The sequence below is a fragment of the Carassius auratus genome, chromosome 19, assembly GCF_003368295.1.
Source record: "Carassius auratus strain Wakin chromosome 19, ASM336829v1, whole genome shotgun sequence".
NCBI classification, from domain to species: domain Eukaryota; kingdom Metazoa; phylum Chordata; class Actinopteri; order Cypriniformes; family Cyprinidae; genus Carassius; species Carassius auratus.
Genome location: NC_039261.1, coordinates 5950977 through 5976991, shown reverse-complemented (window position 1 = coordinate 5976991; position 26015 = coordinate 5950977). Strand labels below are relative to the sequence as shown.

Here is a 26015-nt window from a genome sequence, read left to right as displayed (position 1 = left end):
ACTTGCTGCTAACTAATAGTGAGTTTTGAGCTCAACTTATTTTAAAACGTCTTTAATGCTGGTGTTAAAGCTTTTATCTTTCTGAAATGATCCCCAGTGCTGACGCTCTCTAGACACGGAGAAACTCCGCCTTTGTTCGTAACCCCTCCTCTAGCCCCGGCTGGCCCGCTTTGGCCCAAGGTTTTCGTCGGGCCAAAAAACCCTGGCCATTGGCCCAGAGGAAGCCCCGGCGAGGCACGATCAAGCCCCGGAAGTGACTGTGGAAACACGACTGGCCCTGGCACACACTAGCACGCCCGGTCTTAGCTCGATAATGGAAACACGGCTAATGAAAAAAGTCCATGGAGGAGTGGAGGTGGAGCCAAGGGGAAGCCAGGAACAGGAGAAGCCAGATCTTTGTCAAGAGACCAGCCAGGATGAAGCCAAAGCGCAGAGTTGAGGGAGGGAGGAGCCATGGTAGAGTTAGCCTAGACGACAATGATGGAGACTGAGTCAATGGATAAGGAGCCCAGGATGGAGCCAAGTAGATGGAGAGCCAGGGTGACACTAAGGTTCCAGAGGGCCAAGGCGGAGCTGAAGGCTCAGGCGACCGAGGCAGAGGAAATATCTTCTTTTATGTTTAATATAAGAAAGCACTTCATACAGGTTTGAAAAGACACAAGGGTGAGTTAATGATGAAATAATTTTCATTTTTGGGTGAAGTGTCCTTTTAAGTTGTATACTGCTAGAAAATATCATGGTGCTGGTGTAGAAATGGCTCTGAAGAGATGTGTTTTTCATGGAGTTCTCGTTTACATGTATCAACAGTTAAGCAAAGATTAAACTGTTCCTGGAATGCTAATGGTACGTGGCTACATACATACATGCTGTGGCTGAACTTCAGTCCACTGCTTCGGCTTTAAAGCTCCTCTCATGACACAGAGGCATGATAAGTATGGCATTCCGACTGGCTCTTTAATATCATCGTTACATACATTAGACTCACTGAACATCTCACTGAACATCTCACTGACAAATCTTAATTTTTGTTGATTTTTTTGCAATTGAATCCATTAATTTTAAGATGCAGATGAGGCATAGACGTGACGTAGTAAGTAGTAAGGAGTAAGGAGTGGCAAAAGGAACACGACAACTCTGGCCAAATTCCTTGATAAGTCTGTGTGTGGTGGCTCTTGATGCCTTGACCCAAGCCTCAGTCCATTCCTTGTGAAGTTCACTCAAATTCTTGTATGGATTTTGCTTGACAATCATCATAAGGCTGTGGTTCTCTTGGTTGGTTGTGCATCTTTTTCTTCCACACTTTTTCCTTCCACTCAACTTTCTTTTAACATGCTTGGATACAGCACTCTGTGAACAGCCAGCTCCTTTGGCAATTAATGTTTGTGGCCTACCCTCATTGTGAATGGTGTCAATGACTGTCTTCTGGACAACGTCAGATCAGCGGTCTTCCCCATGACTGTGTAGCCTAGTGAACCAAACTAAGAGACCATTTTGAAGGCTCAGGAAAACTTTTCAGGTGTTTTGAGTTGATTAGCTGATTGACATGTCATCATATTGTAACTTGTTGAGATTAGTGGATGATTAGTGTTGAATTAGTGGGTTATTGTTAAATGTTAGCCAAAGTCATTACAATTAAAAGATACAAAAACTTAAACTACTTCAGTCTGTGCGCATTTAATTTATTTCATACATAAGTTTCACAATTTGAGTTGAATTACTGAAATAAATTAACTTGTCCGTGACATTCTAATTTACTGAGATGCACCTGTATTTGTGTGCACTCACAATGTCAACATTTTTTTTTTTTTTTAAATAAGGAAAACAAACAGGATGCACTTTCTGTCCTCTTGGCCTTGAGCAGGAGCACTTCACCAACATGATAGATATATCTATAGAATGATTTTGTATAGAATAACTATAGAATTAGTTTTGATTTTAAATTACTATTATATAATGAAATAATTAAAATTGAAAACAAAAACTCAAAGTTTTATGTGTAGTCCTAAAGATGCATTTCTCTCTAATCCCACATCCAGTGAGGAGATGGCAAGTCAGGTTCGTCAAATTAATTTTACAATATTGACTGAGTAAACATTACTTTATTTAAGAAATAAATCAAGTATTTTTTTTTGTGCCACTGTGCCAAAATTAATTAAAATAACAAAATGTTTATATTTTGAAGTTAAAAAAAAGTTTTTTTTTATCTCTAACTCTGATTGATCGATTCATGAGACAATTTGTTTGTATTAATTGTTTAGATTTTTCAAATATTCATGTTTATTTCATGCTGCAAATATTAAAGAGGAACATATAATTGATTCATATGCAGATACTGAATAAATTCTCTCACTACAAACTAAAGATCATAAAAAGACATGTATTGTTTGTATTTTATCATCAAATTGACAAAAGGTTGAGACTTTTTAATAACAATGCGATTATTGGGTGTCTTGCGTGGTAACAAGCCACCTTGGAGCAATGGCCCCACCAGATAATGTTGGACCATATACTCTCAGAGTACAAATAAACAACTAGGTGGACAATCTGACTGAGGCGTTACCCCCTGTAAGGCAGAGCGGACCATTGACTTGATCTCCTAAGTTACCATAGAAACAACAAGTTTCTTGGGCAAAATGGACTTGGGAGAGAACGCTCAGAAAAGACAAAAATGAGAGAAATCACCGGGTTTGATGGTACGAGAGAAAAAACAAAACGACTGAAAAAAAAGAGCTCACCGAGCCTGCCAGGAGTTTAAACGTTTGGCGCTCCTGATGTACTCCAGCTTCTTGTGATTGGTCCAGACTATGAAAGGCACCCCCAAACCTTCCAACCATTGGTGCCATTCCTCCAAAGCAAGCTTGACAGCCAACAACTCTCTATTACCATTTTCATTATTTCACTCAGCTGGAGACAAACGATGCTAAAAAAAAAAAAAATGCGGACGGATGGACCTCAACGTCTGAAGAAAGCTGGGAGAGAACCACACCCATCCCCCAACTCTGACGTGTCGACCTCCACCACAAACTGACAGGAGGTACTGGGGCAATAAGAATGTGAATGTTAGAAACAAAGTGGCTCTTGAGGTTAGAAAAAGCAGCAATGGCTGATTCAGCCCACCTGAACATCATGTTGGTGGAGGTCAAGGCAGTCAAAGGGGTGGCTAGCTGGCTATAATTGCAAATAAAATGCAGGTAAACCTCTGCAGGGCCTTGTGGGAATCTGAGGTTTGCCAATCTACCCCAGTCTGAATCTTTTTGGCATCCATGCGCACTCACTCAGAGGAAATTATATATCCTAAAAAAGGGCACAGACTCTGCATGAAAATGCATTTCTCTGCCTTGACAAAAAGCCCATTCTCTAGCAGGCTCTGAAACACTCATCTGACATGCTGAAAATGATCCAGGAGAGAAGAAGAAAATATTGATATGTCATCCAGGTAGACAAATGAACTGGTCAACAATATCTCTCAGCATGTCATTAAAAAGTGCCTGGAAGACTGCCTGGAATAACCTGATATTCAAAGTGTTTTCCGCTCATCCCCCTCCCTGATGCGGACCAAATTATATACATTGTGAAATTCCACTTGAAGCCTGAAGACATCAACAGCAAAGGATAAGTGTCCTTAACCGTGATGTTGTTCAGGCCCCGATAGTCGATACAGGGGTGCAAGGAACCATCCTTATTTTCAATGAAGAAGAACACCTGAACGTGCTGGAGAAGAAAAGCAAATGAGTTTGGCTGCCAGAGAATAAGAAATATATTTCTCCATGGCCTCCCTTTCTGGAGCAGAAAGCGAATATAACCTGCCTTTAGGTGGAGACATATGTGGCAATAAGTCTATGGCACCATCATAAGGAAGAGAGGCCGCTCAAAATGACTGAACACTCCCTTCAGGTCCAGGGACTCTGTGGGCACATTAGACAGGTCTATGGGTTCATCCTCTAACACAAAACAATGCACAGACAAATATGCAGAGACCAGACAAACAGCATGACAATGTTCACTCCAAGACAACACATTGCCCTGTTGCCAGTTAATCTGAGAATTGTGAAGCTAAGGCCAAGAGTGTTCAAGAACTACAGGAGCAATAATTGCTGGATCTCTTCCAGAAGGTTGCCTGAAGTGGTCAGACTCACTGGTCTGGTAGAATGATTGAGGGACGGTAATGCTTGTCCGCTGAGGTCATTGACCAAGATGGGCTGGGTGAGTGAAACAACAGGAATCTTAAGTTTGTGAGCAAGAGTAATGTCCAGGAATTTCCCTTCAGCTCCTGAGTCCAGCAAGGCAGAGCAATTGTGATGAGAAGTAGCCCATTGCAGTCTAACCTGGAGGAAAGTGCCAGATAAGGAGGATATATGAGGAGATAAGAAAGTAAATGCAGTAAACAGTTAATTGCACAAAGGCAAAGAGTATACAGAGAGGATGGTCAAAATCGTGGGTCTCAGATGGATGAGCAGACCTTGGTTGCGAAGAGACTGCAACAGGGTGGTACATGACTCCTAATGCAGAGAACGGCAAACACCAACCAGGAACAACCTTATAGTTATGCCTAGATGTTCTAGTGCACTGAGATCTGTAACGTCTGCCTGAGGGGAGAAGTGCAAAAAGGTTGTGTTTTCTTGCGGGCAAAACTCTTAAATTCGTGAATATATTTTCTTTTAATTTGGTTTATACTGTCATCTTAGTGATGTAACACATATGCAGGTCATCGATTCATCGGTTAAATTCAGGCATACGAATGAAACCTTTCTGCACTAAATGCCTGGCCTGGCGCCAGCCTGGCTGGACTTATATTATTTACGATACCCGTGCGAGCCTCAAAGGAGATACGCAACCCCCAACCACATTCCTGAAGAGACTGGAGACAAAAAGAAACCTTTCTTAAAGTTCCTTAACTTTGCCATTTTTATTAATACTATGTATTTTAAATATGTTATGGATTGCATAAAATGGTTAATCCTTGTTATGTGAAGAGTATAAGTTGCTAGCTTATACTTTGGGAAATGTCTCTCCTCATTTTAATGTTCTCAAATAGAGCCATGTTTATGTAACCCCCACTCCTTTGCAGCTTCATAAAACTTTATGACCCCACGAGGCAACAGCACAGGAAATCTAACCCTTACAAAAGAATGGTAAAATGTGCTCAAATGTAGTCTAAATGTATATAGTATTGTTCTTTTTGGTACATTAGATGTTTCCCATATAAATTGGGACTATCTGCAATTTATTAGCGTGTGTTAATCTTTAAATGTGTGTAATTCTGCATTTGAATGTAACTTCGTGTTTCTATCAGTTATATACATGTACTGTTTGGTGTTCCTGTAATCGTCATGCTTTGACAGACCCATTTATCTAAAGCAAGGTAATGAAAAATGTATTATTCTGGAATTACGAACTTGCTAGAATATCCCTGATGAAATCTGACAAAACCTAAATCATTAGGGTAAGTGTTTCCACAGAGACAAAGAAACTTTTCCCCCGCTTCAGATCGCGGACGTTCATTGGTTGTTCACGCGAAAAGACGCGTGAACCATCCCAAGCCATAAGAACCGACCGGACAAGATCCGCCCTCTCTTCTCTTCTTCTCCTCTTTGTTCTCTGACACGCTGCTCTCCTGTGCGACCAACATCGCTCCCGCTCGTGCCCATATGGCCGTCCCCCTCAGCACAGGGATTGAGAGGGGGAAGCCATTATCATGGCTCCTTCGGAAACTTTCGTTTTCGTTGTTTTGTTTTGTTTTCTTTACTAAGTTTATTCAACTATTCGCCTCTCCACACAAGGAAGACGAATTCTGGAACATTGTTTGTTGAACCTTTCAAATACCGCACGATCCCGCAACAGCCGGAAGATGAACGAACACCCCTTGCCACAAAGGACCACGTGGCTCCACGCTCACGCCAAGATCCAGAGCAGCTCACACACACGCGCGTCGGTCTCCAGCCCACGCACATCGGACACTTTGCAAGTATCACTTTTCTATGAAGATTTTAAATGCTGCTTTAAAGTGTTGCTATTATTTGATTCGTGTTGGTTTCAGAAAGGTTACTGACTGATCCTCATACCTGAGCTCATTCTGTGATCTCTCTCGCTTTCTCCATTTTCTCTCTCTCTCTCTCTCTCTCTCTCTCTCTCTCTCTCTCTCTTTTTCTCACTCCCTTATTTGGATCCTGTTATGTATTGTAAAAAGTTTACTGTCTGTATTGTCGTATGCATATTTACTCTGTGTGATTTGTAGTTTCGATGTATTATTAGTTTAATTATTAAAAACCCTATATCTATGATTGGCTTGGACTCCACCCCACTCACATTACGAGTCACTGAGATGTCTGATCTTTAGCTACAAGCTTTAAATTTAGAAACTAAATTTATCATAAGGATAGGATAATGTTTTCATGGCCAGAGAATATTTTTCCTTGAATTATAAGAAGTGATAACTTTATTGAAAATTGACAGGTCAATCTGGTTTGCTGGACAAACCACTGTTTGATTTGCAGTCATTTGCAGTAAGAGATATCACAACAATTGATATGAAGAATGGAATATTGACATATTAATGAGTAAATTACAGTGCCCTGTGATTATTTTATTGGTATAGGCAATTGAGCTATTTTTCATAATCAATAAAATTTAATGTAACTGTCATCTGAGATATATATTAATCATATTCCTGATTAATTATTCAAATTCCCTATATATCATTTGAGGTAATTATTATGCACTACTCGTTGTTACAGTGATATATGGTGCTTACAAGAAAGCTGTTTATTGGTTGTTCCTGGTTTTTGTTTTACAAGTTATAAGCACTTCTAAATAACATTGTAAGTTCATTGATTAGCTATATTGCAGTGTAATATAAATTGTACTAGCAATTTTTTTGTCAGCATACTGAAGATTATGAAATATTCGGGGACTTGGAGGTGCTAAAATGTTATAAATTGCAGTTTTTTTCTTTCTTTTTGCTCATAACAAAACAAAACAAAACAAAAAAAACCCACTAATCTATAGCACTTAAGACATTTGACAAAATCGTACACACAATGGCAACAGTTATTGAAGATGACACCGCAAAAACATCAAATAGATAGGTTAAGATAAGATGTGTGACACTTTCTTCGCCCCCTTCTTGCGTGAGAAGTCATGCAAGAAGGGGGCGACAAAAGTGTCACATCACACGTCCTTTTTCACAGCTTCTCGATATGACTGGTGGCTTAGTTAGCATAAAGTAAATGCATAAATCCCTCCTCATAGATCTGTGGGTGGCGGAAGTGTTTTTCTGCATGTGTGTCAGCTGGGCTTCTTCACTTCACAAGAGTCAAACTAAAAAATATTTTACCCACCTATTAAAAAAATTTCAGTTATCAGATGAAATCTTTACAAGAGTGTTTTTGATTAAATATTAACTATTTAAAAAATGAATTAATGAAGTTATTAAGTGCAAAAATAAAATAGTTTATGTTTGTTTATATTTATTTAAAGGCTCTGTTAAATAAATATAATTTTTTGTATATATATTTTGTATATATAACAATATATTTTTGTTGATGAATCTGTCACATTCCTTTATGTAATAGTCATGCTATCATTTATCTACTGCTCGATAATGACGTGCACTAGCTTGTGGCCAAGGTAGTGAGCAGATTTTCTTTCCTTTTGAATATATATTTTTTTATTTGCATCCTTAAAATGCAAATAGTACTTAGATCTACTAACCATGAATGATTGTGACATTATCAAAATTCAGTAATGTTTTGATGATAATATTATGGCAACTGAATGGGATTATATTTATCATGATCCGGTCATTGAACTTCCATTTAATCATGACCAGAGGTCATCATCCACAACACAGACTCACACTACACAGTAAACCCTGGACTACATTTCCCATGCTCCATTTAGTCTTTTTCTTGCTTTGCCCTGTTACTCGTGTTTTGACCCAGCCTATGGATATTGTTCATTCATCATAGACCAACGATTGTACTAGGAACATTCTTTGTCTTGCCCTATATAGCCAGTGTTTGACCCATGCCTGTTTCTGTGTAATAAAAGCTTGCACATGGATTGCATGTATCACATCTCATCGGCTTCCACCTTACAATATTCATATGCTTTCACATAATATATGGTTCTAAAATTGTTGTGTAAAAAAAAAAAAAAAAAAACACATGGTAATGCAATAGTTCAATGTACAGTTATTTTATATTAACATTTCACCTGATTTTCTAATATATGTTGCTCTACTTATATCAGACTAATATATTGTTTAATTTAACACTCGAAAATGAAAAATCTGCATGCTTTATAAGCTTGTTACCCAATGGGGACCTCAGTTTAGGTCCTCACGGTGACACAAGTCCCCATGAGTCATTGTGTATTCAGGTTTAAGTCCCCACACACAGGTACAGGTGTACACACATGCATGCACACACTATAATCATTATTGTAGCAAAAAATTGCTGATATTCATAAATATCTTGAGAAAAAGATTTTGTGGGAAATGGTACAATTTTTTTTTTTTTTTTATAAAAGTGATTAACATGAATATCACATTTCTACTTGGCAAATGAGTTTTAACCTAGATTTGTTTTATTTATTTTTTATTCTCAGTTGTCATTATATAAATACGGATAATTCACATTAAATATCAAGCCAGTTTTATACATCATTAAATACAGATATACTATTAAATATGGTGTAAGTGTAGTAATATTAGGATATACAAGTTCCATTGTCTCTAATTAACTGAGAGACATTATAGTAGACTTTCACTTGTGCACTGATATAAATAGTAGCCTGAAATATTCATAAAAAAAAAAAACTATCGCCCATATGAACATATACACACACATATACATATACATACATACATATACATACATACACATACATATACACACATATATACATATATATATTATATATATAAATGTATGTATTTACATTTAATCATTTAGCAGATGCTTTTATCCAAGGCGACTTACAAATGAGAACAATAGAAGCAGTCAGGTCAACAAGAGAACAACAACAGTATACAAGTGCCATGACAAGTCTCAGTTAGTCAGAACGCATATCCAGGTTTTTTTTTTTTTTTTTTAATTCAGTCCCTTGAATTTAATGCGAGCGTCTACTGTTAGCCAGTGTAACCTGATGAGGAGAGGAGTAACGGGAGCTTTTTTTGTCTCATTGAAGACAACCCTCGCTGCTGCATTCTGGATCAATTGCAGAGGCTTGACAGTACATGCAGGAAGGCCCACCAGGAGAGCATTACAATAGTCCAGTCTGGAGAGAACAAGAGCTTGCAAAATAAGTTGGGTTGCTTGCTCTGACAGGAAGGGTCTAATCTTCCTAATTGTATAAGGCAAATCTGAAGGACCGGGTCATTGTAGCAATGTGGTCTGTGAAGCTTAACCGATGATCCATCACAACTCCTAGGTTTCTGGAAGGTTGATGAACCCAGCTGTATAGAGAAGTTGTGATGAAGCAATAGGTTAGCTGGAATCACCAGGGCCCGTATTCATAAAGATTCTAAGAATCCTCTCAGAAAACTCTTCATTTAGCTTAAAAACTTTTACGCAGTAGTCTTAGCTTAAGAGCGATTCGGGACCGATCTGAGAGCAAATCTGAGTAAGGAAAAGACAAAAACTTTCATCTTAGTGAGGAACCGGGGTTGACCCTGTTGCTATGTATGACACAATATTTTGAAGACTGTGATTGGTTGGCTGTCCAAGAAGGAAAAAAAGAATTCTCACTTTGAATTTACATACGTAATTTTTCCTATATGACCGTTCCCTCCTTCCACACACACACACACACACACACACACACACACACACACACACACACACACACACACACACATTATATGTGTGTATATAAATCCTTTTTTATTTACCATGCTTGTAATTTCCTATAAGGTATTTGATTGGCTTAGAATGATACAAATTGTTCCACACTTTCCAATTACAGTGATTGCTGTCCTATTTAAGTGGCAGTTTGAATGTTGGTTTTAATGTATCAAACATGGAATCAAAACCAAGAAGGGCGAGAAAGACAAACTGGACAGAGGAACAGTGTTTACTGTTAGCCCAGTTAGTGGATGAACACAAGGCCATTCTTAAAGGAAAATTTGGGCCGGGTGTCACAGCAAGGGACAAGAAGCAGACATGGGAGCGTGTAGCACAAACTATTAACGGTTCATTCCCCCTGCTTGTGCGCACCTATAAGCCTGCTATATTCATAAATGCAGTTTTTTGAGCCTACAAGGTGGGATTGTCGAGTGGAAACGAAATGAACCGCGATACAATAAGATGATCTGAAAGTGCTGTAATTGTTTGTTGATCACTCTGCTTACAGAACGTTTTAACAGACCCAAATCATCACTATTGCATTGTTGCATTTTCCCAGTTGCCAAATATCGTAATGTAGTGATTACTTTAATTTCTGGCATTCTGCGCTGTGTCGGAGATTAGCACGTCTAATAAAATCAGTCACAAACATGATCCCTGCACAATCTAATCTATAGCGTCTTATTAACTCACTGTCATCCATTGTCTGTAACACATTTCTTCTAACTCTTCGTCTTTCTGCCATTTTCTCCTCTGCTAAAGAAACTCTTAAGCCTCTTAAAAGTCCTCATCTGTGCTGCTAACAAGTTTGACTTTAAGACCTCTTTTAAGGGTTAAGATGCTTTCTGAATTACTTTTTTCTTTACTAGGATTTTTTCTTTAATTTTAAGAGTAAACGCCCACATTTCTAAGAATTTTCTTAGAATTTTGTCACTAGGAGCTACTTTTTGCATTAAGATTCTTTATGGATATGGGCAGTGGAGTTCTGTCTTTGTAAGGTTAAGCTGAAGGTTATTCATCCAGCTAGAAATGTAAAAATAAAAATAAAAATAAACAAATAAATAAATAAAAATGATAAGTATATATATATTTAAGTTTTTAAGCTAAATTAAGAGTTTTCTGAGAGGATTCTTAGAATCTTTATGAATACGGGCCCTGGTGATTCCAGCTAACCTATTGCTTCATCACAACTTCTCTATACAGCTGGGTTCATCAACAATAACTCCTTCCAGAGACCTAGCAGTTGCGATGGATCATCAGTTAAGCTTCACAGACCACATTGCTACAATGACCCGGTCCTGCAGATTTGCCTTATACAACATTAGGAAGATTAGACCCTTCCTGTCAGAGCAAGCAACCCAACTTATTTTCCAAGCTCTTGTTCTCTCCAGACTGGACTATTGTAATGCTCTCCTGGTGGGCCTTCCTGCATGTAAAACGGATCTTGAAAAACTGAGCGACCACATTGCTACATTAAACTCTGTAAAATGTTAAGTTGGTCACAGTGCCATGCACTTAATGCCTCATCTGTGGTCATTCTTCAATAAGGTTCATTAGTTAACATATATAAATAACATAACTAATAATGAACAATATTTCCAAAGCATTTATTAATCTAAGTTCATGTTAATTTTCAGCATTTACTAATGCATTGTTAAAATCACAAGTTGTGTTTGTAAACATTAATGTACTATTAACATGAACATTGAATAACTCGATTTTTATTAACATTAACAAAGATTAATAAATTGTGTAATAAATTGTGACGATCGTTGCCCAGAGAGACACAGGGAGAGTGACAGGTATTTATTTAAGGGAAAATCCAAATCGTGGTCAAACAACACTCCAACGGTCAAAACCAAAAATCAGTCCAAAAACAAATGAACAAATAAACAAAAGAGGGAACAGGAAAGGAAAAGGAACGTGAACTCGGAGGACAAGAAGGAATCTCGGAAGACGAGAAGGCTGAACATACGAACGAAAAGGACTCCATACAAACATCAGGAAAAGACTGGAATTTATAGGGAGGCTAATGACAATAGAGTGCCTGCAACTGGTGCAATTAACCGGAGTGCAATTACTGTAATGACAGGACAAGACTAGAGGAAATCTAGTGCCTACAGTGAAGTGCCTAAGGGGAAGTGAGCACACTAGTGGACACCCCAGGAAACAGAGACTAGACAGCGTGACATTACCCCCTCCTCCACGGAGCAGCTGCCTGATGCACCACCTGACCCAAGGGATAACCAAAGACACAAACAGACCAGGAGGGAGGTGAAGCGGTGGAGGATCAGGTCCATAGGAGGAAGACAGACAGAAAAAAAAACTAGTCCAAGAAGGACATCACGTGACGCCCACCAGGGCAGAGCAGAAGACCACCACATCCGTGCGCCCAAAGCAGACGCCCCCCCAGGGCGGAGCAGAAGACCACCACATCCGTGCGGCCAAACCCGACGCCCCCCAGGGCGGAGCAGAAGACCACCACATCCGTGCGTCCGAACCAGACGCCCCCCAGGGCGGAACAGAAGACCACCACCTCCATGTGGCCGAATAAACAGGAGAATACATCTGATTGGGCAAGTCTGAAACAAAAAACCTGAACAGGTTAAGGGTAGCCCCCGTGGCCACAGCAGGATCAGTCGGGTGCTCAGAGAGTTCAACTGAGACGTGATGAGGCTCTGGAAGTTCCGCAGAAGCGAGGAGAGACTCTGGTAGTTCATCAGATACATGGAGAGGCTCTGGTAGAGCCACAGAGAAGTGACGAGACTCTGGTACTCCCATGGTGTTTCCTTGTTCATGAAGATCAATGGTGACTTGCCTTTGTTCATGAACATCAATGGTGACTTGACTCTGTCCTTGAAGATCACCAGTGACTTGACTTGACTCTGAAAGGTCAACGGTGACTAGCCTTGACTCTGGAAATTCCATGGTAACTAGCCCTGACTCTGGAAATTCCATGGTAACTAGCCCTGACTCTGGAAGGTCAACGGTGACTAGCCCTGATTCTGGAAGGTCAAAGGTGACTAACCCTTCTATTTCTGGTCTGTTAAATGCATTAGACATTTTGCAACGAGCCTTCAGCGCATGCTGAGTGAGCGAGCGCCTTAGGGGCCGTTCACATATCGTGCCTAAAACGCGTGGAAAACGCTAGGCGCGTCTTTTTCCTCCTTTCCAAAGCGCTCGGGCAGAAGCGCTCATGAGGCGTCTGCCTTTGCTAAGCAACAATGACGTGCTCTCTCCATGAGACGCGGAAATTTCAGCAAAGGATAAATGGATTTGCAGCTCTAAAAATCGCTTGCAGTAGCTCTGCTACTAAATTTATTTCAAAATTGCAATCCATATACAACTATGATCAGCTGTTCCTTCATCTTGGCTGAGCTTTCAACATTGTTAGGGGAAAGGATGAAGCTGATTGGTTAGTTATTGTCACATGACCCGCGGTGCGCTTGCGGCATTCTGAAAAGTTGAAATGTTTTTACATTTTGCTGTATCTAAAACGTACCGAACCCAAACGAACCGTGACATCAGTGTATTGTATCGAACCGAACCATGAATTTTGTGAACCGTTACACCCCTAATATATATATATATATATCACAACTTCTAGGTTTCTGGCTGTCCTCGAAGAAGTAATGGTTGATGAACCCAGCTGTATAGAGAAGTTGTGATGAAGCAATAGGTTAACTGGAATCACCAGGAGTTCTGTCTTTGTAAGGTTAAGCTGAAGGTTATTCATCCAGCTAGAAATGTAAAAAAAATAAAATAAAATAAACAAATAAATAAATAAAAATAATAAATAAATATATATATTAGTGCTGTCAATCGATTAAAAAAAATTAACTAATTAATCGCACAATTTTTTAAAATTAATCGCGATTAATCGCGATTAATCGCAATTAAAAGACTGAAACTTTTTGGATATGTAAATGTAAAATGTAAATAATTAATGTAAACTCAAGACAAAGAAACTATTTAAATTCAAAATATGATTGTTTATTGGAATTTTTGTTTAACTTGTAACACAGATTTTCTCATGTAAACAACATACCTGCAATAAACCATCAATATCCTCCAAATTAACTGTTGGCTTGAAAGCCATATTTATTACAGAAATAAAAACACAGGCATGTAAGTATCATTTGAATTTCAAAACAATCAATGCCAATAAAAAACAAAAATGATTTCCATGTTGAATTCTAAGTGGACTGCAAAAAAATTCCAAAGTATAGTCATTGCCAGTGCTTTAAGTGGGCCGGTATGCACTGGTACTCAGTACAGCCACTTCCAAATATAGCTCTCGAGCGTACCGCCACCTCTCCGTGCGCCCAGAACCTGCTTGTAGCGTACCGGTACGCTCATTTGGACATCTGTTTTAATAGAGGTTTTAATCTTTTACCTGCACTGCCGATTTTCAGAGCGCCCTTCACAATGCGAGCTTCCTAATTCATCCCACCCAGAGCAGAAACTACATTACCCATTCACCCTTAAGTTATACAAGTGAATAGCGCATGTGTCGCTTTTCCCACTGTTAAGTGTCAACAACTCAACGTGGCCGGAGAAGGTGTGTGAAACTCGTTGTGAGTTATACTAAAGCAAAATCTTGAGTATTTATTGTCTGATAAACATTAAAAACTGTCTGCGGAGGTTGAGTCGTCCTGCAGCCCCCGCTGGCTGCTCATTGGCTGCAGCATCTTTTTTCTAAGTTCTAAAAAAATACCGTAGACGGCAAGGCACAAATTTAGATATTCATTTATCTAATTAATCTATAGCCTATGCACAAAGACAATATGATCTTTTTGTCCCCTTTTTGTTTTAAAGCTTGATGAAGAGAGAGAGCGCAAGTTGCTGCAGCTGAGGAGGACAGTGATGCACGCGCACAGGAGTGATTGACAGTTCGCGGCACTGTGTACAAAAAATACTCCGCTACACAATTATTTCGTTATTTTCCTTTAAGCTTATTAACGTTAGCGTTACAGAAAGGTCTGATTTACGCACTGTTACAGTCATTGTTTTTTTTGTTTTTTTTAAACAATGACATTTGAGTTCATGATTTTAATGTTGCTGTTTCTTGTGGCAGACTAAATGAAGAGTAATGTTTCTTGTGGCAGACTGAAGAGTTTTATACTGAAACTTTCCGTCTAAAAGTCCTTCCTTGGTCTTATCCATATTTTTTTGCACGTTGAACACACATAGGCCACAACTGGAAATAAAAAAAACTGCAACCGCGTTAATTGCGTTATTTTTTTTTTAACGCGTTAAATATTTCAAATTAATCGAATGCGTTAACGCGCTAATTTTGACAGCACTAATATATATATATAACATTTATTCATTTAGCCTACGCCAGTGGTTCCCAACCTTTTTCAACTCGCGGCCCACACAACCAAACACATATGTTTGCGCGGCCCACTTCAAAAAAATTAACTGACCCCGCTATTGTTGGATTAATAACTTAGTACTCAGAAGCTAGATTTTATACTATATTTATTGAATAAACTAGGGCTGTGCGATATGGCCAAAAAAAAAAAAAAAAACTATCGCGATTTTTTTGATCAATTTTGCAATTGTGCTTTTACAGTCATAAATGCATTCAGGATTAATTTGAAACATATTTCCAAAAGAAAACCAATCAGAGCTTTATCAAAAAGTTGTAACATCTCTAGAACAGACATAAGTCAAAATTATCACTATAGTGAAGATGTAAAAAAATTTATAGACTTGTGGCAAAAAAAATAAATAAATAAAAAATCCTGTATACAGGGACTTTTTTTTCTTTTTTGCCATGCATTGTTCATAGAGCTCATTAATTGTAGCGGTGCCTCAGGTGTTTGCAGTGTGTATACAGTATGTGTATGCGGTCAGCAGTGAGAGCGCATAAATATAACGCGAAAGCACATTAAAATAATGCACGAGTGCGAATCTCTCTGTTCGCAGCAGATTTCCTTTGCTCTGTCACAAAACCGGTCGTGCTTGCTCAGATACACGCTGCTTTGCGAGGAGAGAGTGTGCACACTTAAAACGTGTCTCCTCTCACTTAAACTGCATCCTGTTCACTAACAAATTCACTCTATGCTCATGTGTTAGACATGAATTATTTTCGCACGTTTTATTTCTAGCCTTTTACCGCAGTGAGAACGCTCTGATCCGTCAACATTGGCTCAGAAAAAAAGGCGCATCACAGACAGTGTGTGAACCTGGAGTTAGGCATATGCGCACGCTCAAATCGTGATTTTAGGACGTTTTCTTTTAATCGCACAGCCCTAGAATGGACTGGAAATGAACAGAAAATAATTGGCGGCCACAGGTTGAAAACCACTGGCCTACGCTTTTATCCAAAGGGACTTACAAATTAGGACAGTGGAAGCAATCAAAAACAGCAAAAAGTGCAATGATATATAAGTGCTATAACAAGTCTCAGTTTAACACAGTACACTGCTTAACACAGAACTGCCTTAATTCTACGTGGCATTGATTCAACAAGGTGCTGAAAGCATTCTTTAGAAATGTTGGCCCATATTGATAGGATAGCATCTTGCAGTTGAAGGAGATTTGTGGGATACACATTCAGGGCACGAAGCTCCCATTCCACAACATCCCAAAGATGCTCTATTGGGTTGAGATCTGGTGACTGTGGGGGCCATTTTATTACAGTGCACTCATTGTCATGTTCAAGAAACAGATTTGAAGTGATTCGAGCTTTGTGACATGGTGTATTTTCCTGCTGGAAGTAGCCATCAGAGGATGGGTACATGGGGGTCATAAAGGGATATATATATATATATATATATATATATATGTGTATATATATATATATATATATATATATATATATATATATATATATATATATATATATATATATATATATATATATATATATATATATTTATATACTGTATATACATTTTTTACATGTTAGTACTCTGATGTTATGTCATAAATTCTTGACATTTTTTACTTATTGTTGAATTATTGTCACTCCACACTGGTCAGTGTCAGGAATATACAGTAAGAGTCAGGTTTTCTTCCTGTAGAATCACTATACACACTGAATTTGATCTCAAAACCAGTGAAAATGAGTAGCATCAGGGAGTAAAATACAATGTAGAGAAAGGTCTGATGTGATTAAATAGACAGAGTAAATGAGAAAGTGAAGCTCCAGAGCAGCTACAGTGAGTTTGTGTTCCTCTCATGCTAGTATTGAACTTTTAAGACAATAACCAACCTGTCAGTGCTGATTTAATATGAGAAAAAACTGCATGAAAACTAATTTACCTCCATGTATCATGAGGAATTTGCTCATGAACTAGCTTCTGAACAGCAGCAGTGTGTGATGAGATGCTATGAGCTCACAGTTCAGTAAGTTCTTATTCAAAAGCCAGATAATACTTTCAACTTATTCTAAACATGGTTAAATCCAGCAAGGGCTAAACATTTCTTGTAGCTTTGTTACATTTTGCTTGCCATCTGATTTTGAACCTAACACATTGACTTCAGATAGTTTCTGTTCTTCTGTAACTATAAATATGCTGATGATGCCCGGAACAATGTGTGAAACAAAGCAAAACCAAATCATGTGACGATCTATTCTTCTTATATAAGCAGACAGGATATAACACACTGCTACACTTTGTCAAATTTCAGCTCATCTGCTAAGAGTCTTAAGAAGTCCACACATTAAAAACGCACTGCTTCCATCATTTATACGACTGAAGGAAATCTACTCAAAAATGTCTGAGAGTATTTACAGCAATGTGATCACTGACAGAACATGGGATATGGACAGAGGCACCAAGGCAAACCATACACCTCAACACAAAGGTAAAATACATGCAAACTTTAATTTTAGTGGGTGTAGAAATTAAGAAACATTTATCTTTATACCTTTCATCTTCAGGAAGTGATTCAGTACAGATTAGAAGTTTCAGAACAGCTGCAGTGTGTTTGTTGCTGCTGTGTGTTCTTCTGTTGACTGCGGTCATAGTGCTGTGTGTCTACATCCATACAAAGAACACAACCTGCACAGAAGAGACACACAAGCTACTAACCAAGATTAACAACCTCACAGAACAGAGTGACCTGCTTCTAACCAAGAACATAAACATGACAAATGAAAGGAATGGATTAGTAATCAACAATGACATCCTGACTAAAGAAAGAGACCAGTTCAATCGAGAGAGGAATAACCTGCAAAAGATTATCAATGAAACAGGTGATCTTTGAACTGCAAATAAGCAATATGCTATTACTAAAAACAAGTGTCATTATTCACTGTACTCTTGGTGGGAATAATGAGCTGAACTGGTTGTGTTTACAGATAGTTGGGTACACCCTACTATCAGCTTATACTTCATGTCCTCAACGAAGAAGAGCTGGGCTGAGAGCAGAAGAGACTGTACAGAAAGAGGAGCAGATCTGATCATCATAAACAACAGAGAGGAACAAGTGAGTGAGAGATACTGTGTGTCTGTGATGTCAGTGTCAGGGCAGATAAGGACCCAAGAGTGGATGAGGCTGAAAAAGTCAGTTTTATTAACAGAAGTTTTTTCCAAAAAAAAAAAAAAAAACTGAGCTCAGGAAAATTGGCCCAGTCCTTATCTTTCAACTGCACAGCGTACATGTAAGCGATCAGGGAGACAGGAGAATAGTCGAGCAGGTGGGTGGTCAAGCAAGGTGTAGACAGGGCTGAGAATGGCGGGCAGCCACAGAAGAACAGATCAAGAAGCTTTGAGGGCCAAACACATCACACCAACTGGGCAGACAAACAATCTAGCGCTCAGACAGAGAGGCGAGACAGAACGGAATCGAAGCTGAAAACGCCAAATATCACAGAACACACTAACAAAGAGTACTGAAATCAAACAGAATAAATAGGGTGATTAACGAGATAAGGGGAACAGGTGCATCAGACAGCCACAGCATAGATTGCTAAATGGGATCAGCTGGCGCTAGAGCCAAGGGAAGGGAAACCAGAGAAAATTGATTAAAATAAATGAGAGAGAAAAAACAGGAACCAAAATGAATGAAAAGACCCACAAACCCCATTGTGGGTTCATGATGTAAACATGTAATTGCTTAATCTATGTAGGATTTTGTTACAAATATTACTGATAAAGGAGAATTCTGGATTGGTGTGACTGACGCCGAGGAAGAGGGCAGATGGAAATGGGTTGATGGCACCAACATGACTTCTGGGTGAGAAATCACTGAACTGATAATTATGTGATTCTCACAGTCAGTACCATATCACGCAGAAAGCAGCACTAAACATCTAATGCTGATCTGCTGTTGCAGGTTCTGGGCATCCAGTGGACATATAAGAGAGCCAAATGGAGGAGGACAAGAGAATTGTGCTGTGACTTATTTAAAAAAGAACCCTGAATTAATAGGGTGGCTCGATGTTGATTGCAATGGTGCTTATCAATGGATCTGTGAGAAGAGATCTCGTGCCTAAGAACAGCACACACTTTGTTCACAGGGTTTTATTTATTTTTATTAAGTTTCTTTACAGCTCAAGTCTTCAGGACTGAACACTCTTGATCTAGAAGTTATACCTGTTTAGGCCTATACTTGTAATAATTTGTAGTTGCTTCCTAAAATCTGTTTTTTGCAACAAAAAAACAAAAAACAAATTCATACTATTCAACTATTCCTACATATGTGGCTTACCATTATTCAGATGTTTGCTTTTTTGAAAGTTAAGCCCCAGATTGCTTAACTTTTGTTCATATTAAACATGCTGTTTACATGTTACCCTTATGTTATTATTAAAGATGAAGTATGGCTCCTCATCACTGGTTGTTGTCAGTCCTGTAGCTCTAGTAAGAATTTGAGGGGTTTCTTAAGAATCTGCAGCACACTGTGACCTGCTTTAGAGACATGATTTAAAAACATTTAATAACAGAGGAACTGAAACTCCAGAGCAGCAAAAGTTAATTTGTGGTGTTACTCTCATGCAATGGTGTGAAGAAATGGTGTGAATTTTAATTTCATGCAGGCTTTAAAAATCACACAGAAAGAAGTCACTTACTCTAGTTATGGTAAAGCAAAACATTTATTTTAGCCTCTTTAAGAGTCGCATGTCAGGTGACTTGGGGCTTCACACACTGTCTTCAGATCAGTGAAACCACAAGGTGACCATTACAATGCCTTTTTAAAAATACTTTTTTGTCCATTGTTGAAAGGATATCACATGCGCTAATACAATGGCATACTTTCCCACCCACTGGCCTCACCTACTGAAATAAAAAGACCTAGAGTCAAAAAGCAGAGGACTAAAAAAACGCACAGAGCATCCACCATTAACATGATGAAAATCATGGGAAAAAACATTTCAGCCTACTTCTGGCAATATAAACACTAATGGGGCATGGGATATGGACAGATTCAAAAAGAAAAACCAAACTTTTTTTTTTTTTAATTAGTTTAGGGATCAATTCTCAATATTAACTAAGTCTTTACTGGGATGCATTTTATTATGGCTCTTACCTTACTATTAATAAATGCCTAACAATTAATGCCCCAAACAAATCCACTTCCGCCCTCCACGAATCGACCCCAGATCATTAGATCTGATCCTGGATGAAGCCTCCATATCCTTGAGGAATCCATTCCTCGTAAGCATGTTTACTTCACGGTTCAGAATACCGGGGATGTGCGCTGCTCTTATGGAGGGAAAGTGTCGGTCCGCCAACAACAGGAGACTCACTACCTGTTTGAATAGAGCTCTGGAGCGCACGCCGCCCTGCCGATTTATGTATGAGTCCACAGATGTGTTGTCAGACGTGGATCTTGTCGAATAATTACGCCATTCCCCACCTCATTCACCTGCTAGACGATTTTTTAATAATTTCGCCCCCCGAAGCCATACCAGCCGCACATTTCCTTATAGCCCAAAAAGTCTTTTCCGAACTCTGAATTCCTATTGCTCAAGAGAAAACGATGGGTCCGGCCAAATCCAGTTCCTCTGGATTAAATTGGATTCAGACAAATTCCAAGCATCCCTGCCCAAAGAGAAAATCGACCGAATCATCTTAGTCTCATCTACCCTTATCAATACCCAAATTGTTCTAACCGTGAACTACTATCCCTGCTGGGCCACCTAAATTTCGCTATGCGCATTATTCCGCAAGGCCGCCCATTCATTTCGCACCTCCTCTCGCTCGCGTCCTCCGTTCCCGCACTAGAGGGCCGCATTTCATTAACCCAAGCATGTCGCGACGAACTCAAGTTATGGTTAACATTCCTAAACCAATGGAACAGCCTATCTCTTTTCTACAGCCACCTCGTTTCGTCCCCAGTCGATATCCGATTGTTCACAGACGCCGCCCCCTCGGTTGGTTTCGGAGGATTTTACCAAGGTCGCTGGTTCGCTTCTCCTTGGCCACCACAATTACAGGACATACCTCTGTCTTCCGCATTATTTGAGATCTACCCCATAGTAGTAGCAGCCTTTCTGTGGGGAAAAGAATTGACCACTAGCAGCATTCTGGTGCATTGCGAGAATGAGGCAACAGTGCATTGCATTAATAAAGGCCGCTCTCATTCACAGGCTATAATGCCTCTTTTAAGACGCCTCACCTGGATCTCAGCGTGTGACCAATTCATCTTAGTCGCCAAACACGTTCCGGGCTCAGAAAATCAAATCGCTGACTCTCTCTCGCTTTCTGTTTCAGAAATTCAGGACGCTGGCTCCAGGGGCGGACAATTTCCCAACGCCCGTTCCTAGATATTCAGAACTGATATTCCCGTAACACATTCGCTAAAACCCCTCCTCGACACATCACTCGACACAATCCTCCAAGCAGTTTCCCCCAGAACCCTCCAAACCTACGTGAACGCATGGAGATGTTTTAAAACATTCCACGTATCCTATAATTTACCATTCCCAGATTTTCTCTCCTCACAATCACTTCATTCATATCCTACATTAACAGCATCAAGAGCCTGCAAGTCGGCTTTATCAAAGGGTATCTGAGTGGCATTCAATTTTTCCACAAACTGATATACGGCGCCCCCTCACCTGAGATAAATAATTCACAAACCCCCCTCTTAATCAAAGGAATTCAACGATCCCAGCCAAACCGTCCCGACACCAGACAACCCATAACATCAGATATCCTCACCCAATGCATTTACACCCTCCGCACCGGCTACCTGTCTCTCCATATCGCCCGCACATTAGAAGCCATGTTCATTTTAGCCTTTTTCGGTTTCCTTAGATGCTCAGAACTCGCCATCACCTCCAAATTCGATCCTAAAACCCACCCCACCATCTCAGACTTATCAGTCATAGACAACGAAACCATATCATATTTGATTAAACAAAGTAAGACAGATCAAACCAAAAAAGGCCTTTTCATTTACATTTTCAAACTCTCATCACCCATCCAACCATTCCAATCCGTTCTGGCATACCTCCAGTGGAGAACTTCCCAAGCTAAATCCCATCTCGATCCCCCTATTCATAGACGAATCCAACAAACCAGTCACCCGCTTCTGGTTTCAGAAACATCTCAAATCCGTCCTCCAACACTCAGGAATCCCAGCAAAAAACTTCTCAAGCCACTCTTTCCGCATTGGGGCAGCAACCTCAGCAGCTCAAAAAGGTCTCTCCCAGCAACAGATCCAAGCTCTAGGAAGGTGGTCCTCAGATGCCTTCCAAAGCTACATAAGAACCAACTGATTCCACATCAAAAAAGCCCACCAAACCCTCATCGAGTAAACCACGCAAAAAAAAAAAAAATCTGCTCTGTTTTCCCTCACATGTCCAGTGAGCACGAGCCTATCAGCGGACGCAGTAAATATTTATTCGTTTCCACTGTCCGTCCAGCGAGCACGAGCCTCTCAGCGGACGCAGTAAATATTTGTTAGTTTCCACTGTCCGTCCAGCGAGCACGAACCTCTCAGCGGACGCAGTAAATATTTATTCGTTTCCACTGTCCGTCCAGCGAGCACGAGCCTCTCAGCGGACGCAGTAAATATTTATTCGTTTCCAGTGTCCGTCCAGCGAGCACGAGCCTCTCAGCGGACGCAGTAAATATTTATTCGTTCCACTGTCCGTCCAGCGAGCACGAGCCTCTCAGCGGACGCAGTAAATATTTATTTGTTTCCACTGTCCGTCCAGCGAGCACGAGCCTCTCAGCGGACGCAGTAAATATTTATTCGTTTCCACTGTCCGTCCAGCGAGCACGAGCCTCTCAGCAGACGCAGTAAATATTTATTCGTTTCCACTGTCCGTCCAGCGAGCACGAGTCTCTCAGCGGACGCAGTAAATATTAATTAGTTTCCACTGTCCGTCCAGCGAGCACGAGCCTCTCAGCGGATGCAGAAAATATTTATTCGTTTCCTCTGTCCGTCCAGCGAGCACGAGTCTCTCAGCGGACGCAGTAAATATTTATTCGTTTCCACTGTCCGTCCAGCGAGCACGAGTCTCTCAGCGGACGCAGTAAATATTTATTCGTTCCACTGTCCGTCCAGCAAGCACGAGTCTCTCAGCGGACGCAGTAAATATTTATTTGTTTCCACTGTCCGTCCAGCGAGCACTAGTCTCTCAGCGGACGCAGTAAATATCTATTTTTTCATTATTATTTTTCTTCCCTCTGTCTGTCCAGCGAGCCTCAGTCTCCCAGCGGATGCAGAAATACCCATTTGTCTTCTCCATCAGTCCAGCAAGCACTAGTCTCCCAGCGGACGCAGTAAATATCTATTTTTCATTATTATTTTTCTTTCCTCTGTCTGTCCAGCGAGCCTCAGCCTCCCAGCGGATGCAGAAAAGACCTATTTGTCTCCTCTATCACTCCAGCGAGCACTAGTCTCACAGCGGACTCAATAACATCTATTTTTCCTCTGTTTGTCCAGCGAGCACTAGTCTCCCAGCGGATGCAGAAATATCCATTGGTTTCCCCGTCCGTCCAGCGAGCACTAGTCTCTCAGCTGATGCAGTAAATATCTAATTCCTTCTACCTGTCCAGTGGGCCTCAGTCTCCCAGCGGACACCGTAAATACCTATTTTTCCTCTGCCTGTCCAGCGAGCACTAGTCTCTCAGCGGACGCAGTATGCATCCATCTCTTCCTGTTCTTCGTCCAGCAAGCCCAGTCTTCCAGCGGACGCAGGGACATAATTCGTTTCCCATATCTGTCCAGCGAGCCTCAGCCTCCCAGAGGACACATTACGCATCTAGTCAATAAATCATTACATCTCACAGGCAGATGGTAGAAACTGTCTTCCCGACATCATAACCGCTTCTTCCTCATCTATCAACCAATAGGACCTGCCTGCTCCTCCACTTCTTCCAGAGGCATCGTGAAATCTCCTGGACAACGACCACGAAAAAAAAAAACAAAAAAAAAAACGTCAGCCCGCCAAATCTCTGCGTTTTGGGGGGTTCGTAGTCCGGCGGCTGTCCTTTTCCTCTCTTGTTTTGTGGGGAGTACTCTGGGTTCGGGCCACATCCCGAGCTCGGAGCCCTCCACCCGGACAGCACGCCAAATATGCATAACCTTACTGAATTAATATACGTAGATGTGAACTCGTGAAATGTAGTTTTATAACAAAGTTCGGGAGAAGCAGTCGCAGTTCATTAACCTGATTAACACAAGTGGAGACCAATCAGTAACCAACTCATGACAAGGCATAAATAACAGCAGAACCTACCTCTGTTCATTGACAGTTTTCAGCATCCCTCCTCCACCCCATTCTCCTCACTATAGATCCATCTACTCTTACCACAACCAGGGGGAGTACTCTGGGTTCGGGCCACATCCCGAGCTCGGAGCCCTCCACCCGGACAGCACGCCAAATACGCATAACCTTACTGAATTAATATGCGTAGATGTGAACTCGTGAAAATAAAGAAAACTCTTTGAATGTGAAGCTGTGTCCAAACTTTTGATCTGCAGCCTTCAGGTCTGGAGACCGGGAGGCTTACAGCTCAGCCAGAGCTAACCTGAGGAAGAGTATCTGCCAGGCCAAACTCAACATAAACAAAGGATTGAAGAACACTTAAATTCTTCAGACCCCGGCGTATGTGGCAAGGCATACAATCTATCACAGATTACAAACCACCTAACTCTGTGCCCCCCTCCATCTCTGCCTCCCTCCCAGACAAGCTCAATCACTTTTATGCTCGTTTTGATCAAAATAATAAGGAGATCTCACTCAAAGCTGAGCATCCACCCAGTGAACTGCCTCTCACACTCTCCACATCAGATGTTTACTCCACTCTGCGTAAAGTAAAAGGACGGAAAGCAGCTGGCCCTGATGGAATACCTGGTCGTGTGCTTAAAGCCTGTGCGGAGCAGCTGGCTGAGGTCTTCACGGACATTTTCAATCTGTCCCTGGCCCAAACAACTGTCCCCACTGTCTTCAAAACCTCCACCATCTTGCTTGAAGCACTCCACTGCCTCTGTCCCTAATGACTTCCGTCCTGTTGCACTCACCCCATCATTGCCAAGTGCTTTGAGAAACTGGTCGCATCCCACTTAAAATCCTGTCCCCTGCTACATTAGACCCATTCAAATTTGCCTAACGCTACAATAGGTCTACAGAAGACGCCATCTCAACGGCACTTCACTCTGCCCTCCTGGACAGTCAAAACACACATGTGAGATTGCTGTTCATAGATTTCAGTTCTGCATTTAATACAGTAATCCCCTCCAAGCTGATCTCCAAGCTCAGCCAGAATGGAATCAGCACTCCCTTCTGCAACTGGATTCTAGATTTTCTGACTAACAGACCTCAGTTAGATAACCTCTCCTCCTCCATCATTACCCTGAACACTGGAGTGCCACAAGGCTGCGTACTTAGCCCTCTCCTGTACTCCCTATTCACCCATGACTGTGTTTCTGTTTATGGCTCCAACACCATAATCAAATTTGCAGATGACACCACGGTGGTAGGTCTGATCAAGGATGTTGATGAGTCAGCCTTCAGGGATGAGGTGCAGCAACTGGCTATGTGGTGTGCCATCAACAACCTGGAACTAAACACCCAGAAGACAAAGGAGATCATTGTGGACTTCAGGCGGACTAGGAATCATGCACACACACCCATCTACATCAACGGAGCTGTAGTGGAGCATGTGTCGAGTTTCAAGTTCCTTGACATCCACATCTCAGATGACCTCACCTGGTCCCTAAACACCTCCACCCTGGTCAAAAAGGCACAGC

At 40.7% G+C, this 26015-nt stretch overlaps 1 protein-coding gene across 1 annotated transcript; it reads left to right on the top strand.

Annotated features, from left to right (window-relative positions):
* Positions 1–17134: 17134 nt before the first annotated feature.
* LOC113119239 (C-type lectin domain family 4 member F-like) lies at positions 17135–19636 on the top strand. Its single transcript, XM_026288542.1, has 5 exons — positions 17135–17666; positions 17743–18057; positions 18163–18290; positions 18934–19040; positions 19140–19636. Exons 1-5 carry the CDS (start codon positions 17576–17578, stop codon positions 19297–19299), a joined length of 801 nt encoding a protein of 266 aa, XP_026144327.1. The 5' UTR covers positions 17135–17575; the 3' UTR covers positions 19300–19636.
* The last annotated feature ends 6379 nt before the right edge of the window (positions 19637–26015 follow it).